The 13236-nt window shown below is 35.9% G+C and overlaps 1 protein-coding gene across 1 annotated transcript; it reads right to left on the reverse strand.

Annotated features, from left to right (window-relative positions):
• Positions 1-6711: 6711 nt before the first annotated feature.
• On the reverse strand, positions 6712-7399 carry LOC136998036 (homeobox protein ESX1-like). The gene has a single exon (XM_067349887.1). The coding sequence runs from the start codon at positions 7249-7251 to the stop codon at positions 6838-6840; it is 414 nt and encodes a 137-aa protein (XP_067205988.1). The 5' UTR covers positions 7252-7399; the 3' UTR covers positions 6712-6837.
• Positions 7400-13236: the final 5837 nt, after the last annotated feature.

Genomic DNA, 13236 nt, shown 5'->3' on the forward strand with positions numbered 1-13236 from the left:
AATGCGAAAAGATTAATTATTGTTTACTTTGACGAAGTCGTACGAATAAGTAACGCGTCTCGAAAGAAAAAAATCAAGAGAAATCAAGCACTCTTCTCGCAATGTGCGGTCGAGCATAAACAAAAAGTCAGGGCGGAGAAATCACAAAAGATCTGCAGACATCTCCTTCGGATGCAAAACAATTGATTGAAAAATAATGGTTCGAGTTTGCGACGGTGCACGGTATAAACAAAAAATTGTAGCTTATTGGGATCAAAAGCGTACGAAAGTACAGAGTCTCCTCTTTAAAATGCTTTTTTATGCATCTCGATACGATGATTTTTCGCTGAGAGATTCGCATTTGAAGTAAGAATCTGCCTTTTTCTTCAAATGCGAATCTCTCGGCGAAAAATCATCGTATCAAGATGCATAAAAAAGCATTTTAAAGAGGAGACTCTGTACTTTCGTACGCTTTTGATCCCAATAAGCTACAATTTTTTGTTTATACCGTGCACCGTCGCAAACTCGAACCATTATTTTTCAATTTTGCATGCTCGCGCTTTGTCATCCGCCATTTTCAATAAATTTATTTTGCAACATTGAAATAAATTGATTCTTAAAGTAGAGATTTTTAGCTTCATTTCCATATTTTATAGAACTTTCTATCTTTATTATTTACGAAGTTATCGTCAGTTGAAATTTGATGAATTTTTCCCACATTTTCAGTGTACCGCTTTTTTTTCGGGTGAGTGTATATTCAATATTTGTTTCTTGATCTAAGAGTCGTTTATCTTTACTCTTTAATTTATGGTATTCATAGTAATATATGTATATTTTATTTATATTAAAAATTAAACGTCTTTACACGACTATCTATTTCAGGATAATACTACATGGTATTTATAGTAATATATAGTAATATATATTAACATTATAAATATATATTAACATTTTAAAATAAATATAAAAGCTTCATTTTTATTAAAAAAATATATGTTAAAAGTCAATATAATAATAATTTTAATATAATAATATTAATTAATGAGTTAACATATATAATAAAGCACAAAAACCCAAAGCCAGATGTAATAACATTTATTACTCTTGGGTAACACGTTTTGAAGAGCCGAAACGTATGTTAAACAAGAGTAATAAATGTTAAAAAGTATAGCAAAATTAGCAAATTACATCTGGCTTTGGGTTTTTGTACTTTACTTTTATTATATGTAAATTTATTATTAAATATTATATTAAAAATCAGACGTTTCTAACACGGCTGCTATATTTAGAGATACAATACTATACTATATATATAAAATAAATAACGGAAACAAACCTTAGGTAATATACTGAGCAATTTTTATCACAAGAACACTGTAAATATCCACCACTTAACTATGAACACATAAAACACATATACACAATAAACACGGCAGACATTTTGTCTCATCTGTCAATCGACAGCCATAGAGTCACATTTATATAAATGACATAAATGCTACGCCTCAAAAGTATTCAATTGGTGTTTTCCGTTAACCAATCGTTTCTAATGAAAGCTGACAAATCACAATGCAGCATTTCCATTTCTCTTTATGACAATGGCCGGTATTCGTAGTCGGTCACAACACTCAATATTCTGTGATTAGTGGACAGAGAACAGAAAGTGTACTTTGTGCACATAGTGGAATCTGCAGCTAAGTAAGCAGGTATGTAATGTTATTATGTGAAAATTTCACAACTGTAAAACTAAAATAATATTTATTTGTCTGTCTAAGCGCTGTCACAAGTATCTCTGCCCTTACTGGTTTTGCCAGAGCAGTGTCATCATCAGTGTCATCAGTGTCATCAGTGGCTATTATTTTTTTTCGATATGCCAAATCTAAGCGCTGTCACAAATATCTTAGCCCTTGCTGGTTTTGCGAGAGTACGCCAAATTTTCAATCAAGATTTTATCTAGCTAGCTGGAGATTAATTGCAGATAACGTGCAATATATGGTGCTTTACATCTGACGTGGACTAATAATAATGGTGCTTTACATCTGACGTGGACTAATAATAATGCGAAGGAACGTGAATTTAAGCGACAATATGTTGCGCATGCAATAATAAATAAACAATATAAATATAAACAAGCTACGATAAATTTTGTAGATCTGCAAATAGCAGTCATCATCAAATACAACAGTAAGTTATATATAAAATATATATATATATAATTTTTATGTAGAATATATATATTTTTTCTAAAATAATATTTCTTATGATTATGTAGAGAACTCTCCAGCACATTTACGCGTCTGTCATCATTTAGTGGATGAAGCAACATCTGAAATGGACACTGAACTTAAAATATTTATACATCTGACGTGGACTAATAAATAATAATAATGCGAAGGTTTAAGCGACAATATGTTGCGCATGCAATAATAAATAATGGTGCTTTATGGTGCTTTACATCTGACGTGGACTAATAATGCGAAGGAACGTGAATTTAAGCGACAATATGTTGCGCATGCAATAATAAATAAACAATATCATAAATATAAACAAGCTACGATAAATTTTGTAGATCTGCAAATAGCAGTCATCAAGTACAACAGTAAGTTATATAATATATAAAATTTATATATATAATTTTGATGTATAATATTTCTTATTTCTTATGATTATGTAGAGAGTTCTCCAGCACATTTACGCGTCTGTCATCATTTAGTGGATGAAGCAACATCTGAAATGGACACTGAACTTAAAATATTTACATCTGACGTGGACTAATAATAATAATGCGAAGGTTTAAGCGACAATATGTTGCGCATGCAATAATAAATAATGGTGCTTTATTGGTGCTTTACATCTGACGTGGACTAATAATAATGCGAAGGAACGTGAATTTAAGCGACAATATGTTGCGCATGCAATAATAAATAAACAATACCATAAATATAAACAAGCTGCGATAAATTTTGTAGATCTGCAAATAGCAGTCATCAAGTATAACAGTAAGTTATAATTTAATAAACGAAGTTGGAACATTCGACGCAGCTTATATGAAACTAATTATTATTTTAAGTAAACAATGTAATAACAGATATAAATAATTTTATTAAGTAAACAATGTAATAACAAACGCGAGACACTACCGTGTCTCTTGATATCATATAGTAATAAGAACCTTGTGTACATAGAAAATTTATTATAATTTTATTAAGTAAACAATGTAATAACAGACGCGAGACACTACCGTGTCTCTTGATATCATATAGTAATAAGAATTTATTAAATAGATTCTTTGAGATAAAGTTGTTGTTAGCTCTTTCCATGCTTTTTCTACTTGTTCCAGTGTATTTTTATATTATATATATTATGAGTCCACAAAGTGCATATGACAACATTAGCTTCTTTATCCGTTCTGTATTACTCGGTTGTATTTCAATTCGCGACTTAGCTGCTTCCTCAGATAATTGATTTCTATTCATTACACGTTTTATTTATTCATATAATTATATATATTTATTCATCACGTCACGAAACGAGAGGTCATACAGGTGGCTGGTGCTCTTGTATCAATAAATGTTTTCTCAGAATTACTTATTCTCTGTAAATGGAAATGGAAAAAATATATACTGGTTCTCCTACTCTTCTCAGAAACTAATGTTATTTGAAGCGAGTTCTGTGTGATAATAATAATAAGTAACAGGATACAGATATAAATAAATCATGTCATATAATTGTTACGTCCTGATAGATGTAGAATTTTTTCGTTGGGCTCGGCGATCGACGTAAACGGGCCTGACCGCACGAGCCGAGCGGCACGTTTAGGACTTGCGACGGGTCAGCGACTGGAAGAGTCGTTTTTACTCCGTCAACAAGTCAACCGCTCGTGGTTCCCTTTTTGGGTCAAGGAATTGAATCCCTATTACCCGGGGCGGAACCTTTGTGCGCAATTTGAGAGGGAAGGTGTGAGGGGGGTGACGAACGAGGAGGGTGTGGTTAAATAAAAAAAAGAACAAAGTTTAATTTACTAAAGACAACATTTTAATTCGATTAAATTTATAATTACGATACAAAACTCAACTCTTATTCACACGTGTTTTATATTTCTATTAGTGTATTTTTCACAAGTGTGTGTGTGTGTGTGTGTGTTATTTCTCAGGGGAGAGGACTAAGTTTAGGAAATCAAACCCTGTGAATTCAGGGTTAGGAAGATGGGGAGGAGGAGCCGCGACGTATTCGATGGTAGTGGCTTCGGAGTTGACGGATATGTTGTCGAACTCCGGATCGTTTCGTGGGAATTCCTCCAGTTGAGCCTCTACTGGAGGAGGATAGAAGCGGACAGGCGAAGGGGGTCTGTACTCCAGGAACTCTTCAAGAGACGGAGAGATAGACCTAGGAGAAGGAAGTAGAGGAAAGTCGAACACGGGAAAGGGTTGAGGAGGTGGTTGAGGAAATTCCTGAGGAATCGGTGGTAATGGAGGAGGTTGGTCTGTTTGCGTGTGAGTGCTTGTACGGACGTTATTAAATGGGGTGTGTCGCCTAATTCTAATGGGTCTTACGGTGACCCTCGCAGCGTATCTAACGTATGGCGGGAGGAATATAGCTAAACAGAGAGCAAATGCCGAGAGATCCGAGCGGTTCCGACGATTGTTGGGTCGCGGCGAATGTTTAGTTCTCACTGACAAATAACACAAAAAAAGATTTTTAACCGAAATAGGGACGGATTACATAAAAAGAAATAAGAGAATACTAAAGAGAGGAGGAAAAAAAACAAATGAACTAACTTACTCGTTGTAGGATAGTTTCAAGTCGGGTTGACTATGTTCGGTGGTTCTGAGCAGGCGCCCCGTTGAGGGAAGGCGTTATATGAGCGTCGGACCCCTTTTTTTGTAAACGCGTGGGCACCCTGCTGCGGGATGGTGTCGTCAGGGTGATGGGCCCTCTACTTGAGATGCACCACGAGATGGTCGCGATAAAGTATCAACTGGTTTTACTCTTTGATTCGCGCCCCCGAACTACTCGAAAAACTGTTTCGAGAAACTAAGCTAAACGGAATAACTGCGCAAAACTGTTTAAAAAACTGTGTGTGATTGTGTCCGGAGCCACCAAAACACGGGTTTTTATACTTTTTCTTTGGGGTAGATCCCTTTGGAAAATCTTAGGTTTTTGGAGCAGGGATCGAATAGGAATTAGTCTTGCGAGAAAATTTTTAATGTGGGGGAGGATGGCGTCATTTTTAGCTAATAGGATTGGGTTTAGATGACTAGGTTACTTGAAATGAGATAGGAAGAAAGAGGCCCTAACGAATAAGGAATAGCGTCGTTTCGGGTCCATATATGATGGGGGTAGGTTTTTGAGGTGGCGTAACCCGGTTGGTGTTAATTAGTATAGGTGGGGTGCATCTCAGTGTCTTAAGATCTGGGTGGGCGTAGTCTTTAGACCATACGATGGAATGATGGGTGGTCTATAAAAGTGCTTGCCCCGATTCTCGGCTTTCGGATTGGGTGGTTAAGAATCGGTATATAAGTTCGCAAAGCCTTGGGTCACTGATCTAATAAATTTGACAGTTTACGACTGTCGCGTGCCCTTGGTGTCGCGTGGAGAGTGCGACTAATGCATCTCGGTTTCCCAGACCTACTAAACACGTGCGCCGTATCAGGTGTCGCGCCTTCTCGGCATGCGACTGCGGTCATTCCCCGATCGTTACTCGGTAAAACCCTATCTACTAGCTAGAGTTCCCGTAGGTAGAATCCAAGAGTATGACTAGTTGGTGCCAGTTTTTTCTTTTTATCTCTTACTCTAACCGTCTGGAGTCGGTTAAGGACTCCAGCTACCGCGAAGTTTTGACTTTTACGGTTTTTCTGGCGACGATAGGCACGCTGAGCGGCCAAGGTATTTTGAAATATCCATGCTATTTTTCTCCGTGAGAAGATTCGAGCTCCTGGTGTCTCATGAGAAAAACAGCTCTGGCGTTATAATATTTCTTAAGAGTTTTGTTGGTTCCGCGTTTACTAGGTCTGGTATTTAATGAAAAGAAAAGAATCGTGTAGTCTGATCAGGACGTAACATAATCATATATATAATAATATAAGTATTACATGAACAATTGCACAGGATACAGATATAAATAATATGATTTATTTATATCTGTATCCTGTGCAATTGTTATATAAGTAATATTTATTTATATATTTATTTATATATATATATATATATATATATATATTTATATATTTATTTATGTCTATATCCTGTGCAATTGTCATATAAGTAGGAAAATAAACAAAAAGTGGTAAGTAATATATCCTGTGCAATTGTTATATATTTGTTTTATGTCTATATCCTGTGCAATTGTCATATAAGTAGAAAATAAACAAAAAGTGGTAAGTAATATATAATATTTATTTATATATATATTTTTTTATTTATACATATATATTTATATAACTTTATATATATTCTATATAAGTAATATTTCAAAACATTCAAGACGGTATATATAAGTAATTAAGTATTAGAAATGGAAGTGAATGTGGCCGCGAGTTTGCCCGCGACTTCCACCGCGGCTTCCATCGCGACCTCCTCGACGACCGCGACCTCCTCCTCTTCCTCTGCTCCATTGTGGTGCTGTAATAGAACAAAACAAATTAAATAATTTATTTTCGAGGATAAAATAAAATAAAAATTAATAAAATATATATAAAATAAAATAAATAAAATAAAATAACTTACGTAGCACTGGTATGTATTCTTGTCCCTCCTGCTGCCACTGCTGCCATTGTTGTTGCTGTTGCTGCTGTTGCTGCTGTTGCTGCCAATTTTTTATCTCTAAAAAAAAATTTAAATATTAAATTTATATTTATTTTAAGAGCGGATATAATTTTTACCTTTTATAATATGTGGCGGAAGATATGGATATGATGATGCTGGTGGCGGCGGCGGCTGCGACTGTGGCTGCAACGCTGACAGCAGTGGTCCCGGTGGCAACGATGACGGCGGTGGTCCCAGTGGCAACGATGACGGCGGTGGTCCCGGTGGCAACGATGACGGCGGTGGCCCCGGTGGCAATGAAGACAGCGGTGGCCCCGGTGGCAACGATGACAGCGGTGGCCCCGGTGACAACGATGACGGCGGTGGCCCCGGTGGCAATGATGACAGCGTTGGCCCCGGTGACAACGATGACGGCGGTGGTCCCGGTGGCAATGGTGGCGGTGGCCCCGGTGGCAACGGTGACAGTGGCGGTGGCCCCGGCAACGTGTCACAAGATGGATTGACCATTATTTTTATTGCTCGCAATTCTTCCTTTAATGCAGCGATTTCAGCAGTAGTCGCTGCATTGAAGGAAGAATTTTCTTTCTCTGCTTCATTAATTTCTGTAAAAAAAAAATATTTTATATTTTTCTATTATCTTATTACATTACATAATATAATTTTGTCTTGTACTTACTTTTTTTTCGCTCCCTGCGACTGTGTCTTTGCGACGCCATTTTAGACACGCCTCTTATGGTTTCCATTATTATCCATTTCCATTATAGTAGTGACAAAATGCAAATTTTAGGCCGCTAATGCTATTGGTGGTGGGGTTAATGTCCATTGTCGCTGCTTGGAAGTTCCAAGGAGACGATTGGTGTATTTAAGGGGTCGATTGTGTAGCATAAAATGAAGTAAAAATTACAAAAGTAAACAAATTTACTAACATATCCATGATCTTATTGGTCAATAACTAGTAAATTTGTTCACTTTTGTAATTTTTACTTTTTTATGATACACAATCGACTCCTTAAATACACCAATTGTCTCCTTGGAACTTCCGAGCAGCGACAAAAAACATGGACATTAACTCCACCACCAATAGCACGAGCGGCCTAAAATTTGCATCTTGTCACTACTATGGCTTAGTTTACATCGATTATTTAGTACATGTACCAAGTATTAAATCTGCTTCTCCGATAGATATAAATCGTTTATAGTGTAAAATCTACTATATACTATTATTAAGATCCGATAATCTCGGCTCGTCTCAACTTTCGGGCTCGCGTAAAGATACACGGTCGATCTTGCGCTGCGCGTGAACTTGGCGCGAGACACTACTGTGTCTCTAGATAAACCAATCAAAGAAGCAGATTTAGTACTTGATACGCGTACTAAACAATCGGTGTAAACTAAGCCTATAATGGAAATGGATAATAATGGAAACCATAAGAGACGTATCTAAAATGGCGCCGCAAAGACACAGTCGCAGGGAGCGAAAAAAAAGTAAGTACAAGACAAAATTATATTATGTAATGTAATAAGATAATAGAAAAATATAAAATATTTTTTTTTTACACAAATTAATGAAGCAGAGAAAGAAAATTCTTCCTTCAATACAGTGACTACTGCTGAAATCGCTGCATTGAAGGAAGAATTGCGAGCAATAAAAATAATGGTCAATCCATCTTGTGACACGTTGCCGGGGCCACCGCCACTGCCACCGTTGCCACCGGGGCCACCGCCACCTTTGCCACCGGGACCACCGCCGTCATCGTTGTCACCGGAGCCAACACTGTCATCATTGCCACCGGGGCCACCGCCGTCATCGTTGCCACCGGGACCACCGCCGTCATCGTTGTCACCGGGGCCACCGCTGTCATCATTGCCACCGGGGCCACCGCTGTCATCATTGCCACCGGGGCCACCGCCGTCATCGTTGCCACCGGGACCACCGCCGTCATCGTTGCCACTGGGACCACCGCCGTCATCGTTGCCACCGGGACCACTGCTGTCAGCGTTGCAGCCACAGTCGCAGCCGCCGCCGCCATCAGCATCATCATATCCATATCTTCCGCCACATATTATAAAAGGTAAAAATTATTATATCCGCTCTTAAAATAAATATAAATTTAATATTTAAATTTTTTTTTGGAGATAAAAAATTGGCAGCAACAGCAGCAACAGCAGCAACAGCAACAACAATGGCAGCAGTGGCAGCAGGAGGGACAAGAATACATACCAGTGCTACGTAAGTTATTTTATTTTATTTATTTTATTTTATATATATTTTATTAATTTTTATTTTATTTTATCCTCGAAAATAAATTATTTAATTTGTTTTGTTCTATTACAGCACCACGATGGAGCAGAGGAAGAGGAGGAAGTCGCGGTCGTCGAGGAGGTCGCGGTGGAAGCCGCGGTGGAAGTCGCGGGCAAACTCGCGGCCACATTCACTTCCATTTCTAATACTTAATTACTTATATATACCGTCTTGAATGTTTTGAAATATTACTTATATAGAATATATATAAAGTTATATAAATATATATGTATAAATAAAAAAATATATATATAAATAAATATTATATATTACTTACCACTTTTTGTTTATTTTCTACTTATATGACAATTGCACAGGATATAGACATAAATAAATATAGAAATATATATGTATAAAAATAAATATATAAATAAATATTACTTATATAACAATTGCACAGGATATATTACTTACCACTTTTTGTTTATTTTCCTACTTATATGACAATTGCACAGGATATAGACATAAATAAATATATAAATATATATATATATATATATAAAAATAAATATATAAATAAATATTACTTATATAACAATTGCACAGGATATATTACTTACCACTTTTTGTTTATTTTCCTACTTATATGACAATTGCACAGGATATAGACATAAATAAATATATAAATATATATATATATATATATATAAATAAATATATAAATAAATATTACTTATATAACAATTGCACAGGATACAGATATAAATAAATCATATTATTTATATCTGTATCCTGTGCAATTGTTCATGTAATACTTATATTATTATATATATGATTATATGACATGATTTATTTATATCTGTATCCTGTTACTTATTATTATTATCACACAGAACTCGCTTCAAATAACATTAGTTTCTGAGAAGAGTAGGAGAACCAGTATATATTTTTTCCATTTCCATTTACAGAGAATAAGTAATTCTGAGAAAACATTTATTGATACAAGAGTGGAGCACCAGCCACCTGTATGACCTCTCGTTTCGTGACGTGATGAATAAATATATATAACTATATGAATAAATAAAACGTGTAATGAATAGAAATCAATTATCTGAGAAAGCAGCTAAGTCGCGAATTAAAATACAACCGAGTAATACAGAACGGATAAAGAAGCTAATGTTGTCATATGCACTTTGTGGACTCATAATATATATAATATAAAAATACACTGGAACAAGTAGAAAAAGCATGGAAAGAGCTAACAACAACTTTATCTCAAAGAATCTATTTAATAAATTCTTATTACTATATGATATCAAGAGACACGGTAGTGTCTCGCGTCTGTTATTACATTGTTTACTTAATAAAATTATAATAAATTTTCTATGTACACAAGGTTCTTATTACTATATGATATCAAGAGACACGGTAGTGTCTCGCGTTTGTTATTACATTGTTTACTTAATAAAATTATTTATATCTGTTATTACATTGTTTACTTAAAATAATAATTAGTTTCATATAAGCTGCGTCGAATGTTCCAACTTCGTTTATTAAATTATAACTTACTGTTATACTTGATGACTGCTATTTGCAGATCTACAAAATTTATCGCAGCTTGTTTATATTTATGGTATTGTTTATTTATTATTGCATGCGCAACATATTGTCGCTTAAATTCACGTTCCTTCGCATTATTATTAGTCCACGTCAGATGTAAAGCACCAATAAAGCACCATTATTTATTATTGCATGCGCAACATATTGTCGCTTAAACCTTCGCATTATTATTATTAGTCCACGTCAGATGTAAATATTTTAAGTTCAGTGTCCATTTCAGATGTTGCTTCATCCACTAAATGATGACAGACGCGTAAATGTGCTGGAGAACTCTCTACATAATCATAAGAAATAAGAAATATTATACATCAAAATTATATATATAAATTTTATATATTATATAACTTACTGTTGTACTTGATGACTGCTATTTGCAGATCTACAAAATTTATCGTAGCTTGTTTATATTTATATTTATTATTGCATGTGCAACATATTGTCGCTTAAATTCACGTTCCTTCGCATTATTATTAGTCCACGTCAGATGTAAAGCACCATTTTATTAGTCCACGTCAGATGTAAAGTACCAAATCCACGTCAAATGTAAAGCACCATTGTTTATTTATTATTGCATGCGCCACATATTGTCGCTTAAATAAATTCACGTTCTTTCGCATTATTATTAGTCCACATCAGATGTAAAGCACCAACATATACTAGGTGCGCAACTAAGTTTCCGGGTTTCACACATGAATGGCGCTAACGATACATGTAGTCGATATACATGTCTAAAGTTGTGTTTTTTTATTAACTTGGACATCTGTCAACAATAACCAGTTATAATACCAACACATATCGCAACGCAAAAATTTTTTTCTAACAATAAAGATGTCGAGTTTTGTGCCAACTAAACAGCATTTGCGGGAAGCTTGCTTTTCTGCTTCAACTTGAAAGAAAATGCAGCTGAAGCAGGTCGTTTGCTTAAGAAAGCCTACGGCAAACATGCACCATCGAAAACTACCTGTAAAGATTGGTTTAAACGCTTCAGAAGTGGCGATTTCGACACTGAGGACAAGGAGCGCTCCGGAAGACCAAAAACATTTGAGGACGCCGATCTGCAAGCGTTATTGGATGAAAATGATACGCAAACACAAGACAACAACAACTGATAAATTTGAACCATGCATTGCTCGAAAAACGGCCAGAATGGGACACGAGACACGAACGAGTAATATTGCAGCACGACAACGCTCCGTGCCATCGCACTTCCATCGTCCAGGACACCATCAAAACGCTGAAATGGGATCTGCTACCGCACCCGCTGTATTCACCAGACCTGGCCCCTTCCGATTATCACTTGTTCCGGTCGATGGCGCATGGCTTGGCTGGGCTACACTTGGCCAATTTCGAAGAAGTGCAGAATTGGTTGGATGAATGGTTTCGATTCAAAGACGCGTCGTTTTATCGTCGCGGTATTCATGTATTGCCAGAGAGATGGCAAAAATGTGTAGCTAGCGAGGGACGATATTTTGAATAAACCGTTTTTTGTATTTCTCTTGAAATTTTCCATTTTGCATTGATAAAAAAAACCCGGAAACTTAGTTGCGCACCTAGTATAACACATTATTTGCAATTAATCTCCAGCTAGCTAGATAAGATCTTGATTGAAAATTTGGCGTACTCTCCCAAAACCAGCAAGGGCTAAGATATTCGTGACAGTGCTTAGATTTGGCATATCGAATAAAAATAATAGCCACTGATGACACTGATGACACTGATGACACTGATGACACTGATGATGACACTGCTCTGGCAAAACCAGTAAGGGCAGAGATACTTGTGACAGCGCTTAGACAGACAAATATATTATTAGTTTTACAGTTGTGAAATATTCATACCTGCTTACTTACCTGCAGATTTCACCATGTGCACAAAGTACACTTTCTGTTCTGTCCACCAACCACAGAATACTGAGAGTGTTGCCAACATGTCTTGCTACACTTCTGCACTTTAAGATCGAAAAAAATTTTTTTCATAAATAATACTATTATTTTTATATACACTATCTTTATTCGTCTCCACAACACGTTATATATACATTTTATGACCGATATTAATTATATCAACGTTAATTAATATCATCAAAGCTGCGAGCTGACAGGTCTGAGCGCCGCCATATTAGAAATCTGAGTTGAGTGCGTTCTGATTGGTTGCGTGCTGACGACGCTGACCAATAAGACATGCGTTACATTTTAGCGTGACATCCGAGAAAAATGATGATTTTTTAGATTTCTCGACTTTGGGTGCATATATCTTGATTTATAAAGCACACAGAGCAAAAACAAGCATATTTTTCTTATGTAATTTGGGTATGCGCTTTCGATTGAGCCTAATACCAACTCAATCGGCCCAGCCGTTATTGAGATCCGATAATCTCGGCTCGTCTCAACTTTCGGGCTCGCGTAAAGATACACGGTCGGTCTTGCGCTGCGCGTGAACTTGGCGCGAGACACTACCGTGTCTCTTAATGTATTTAAATAAAAAAAAATTATCAAAAATTTTTTTATTTATAATTTTAATGAAAGTTTTTATTGGATTTTTTTGTTCATGAAAATTAATTGTATTTTATTTTATTTTTTTTTGAGGTAAAACTGATTCCGACATTTTTAAAAATTATTTATTGGGGTATT

This window comes from Linepithema humile, chromosome 2 (genome assembly GCF_040581485.1).
Source record: "Linepithema humile isolate Giens D197 chromosome 2, Lhum_UNIL_v1.0, whole genome shotgun sequence".
Taxonomy (NCBI): domain Eukaryota; kingdom Metazoa; phylum Arthropoda; class Insecta; order Hymenoptera; family Formicidae; genus Linepithema; species Linepithema humile.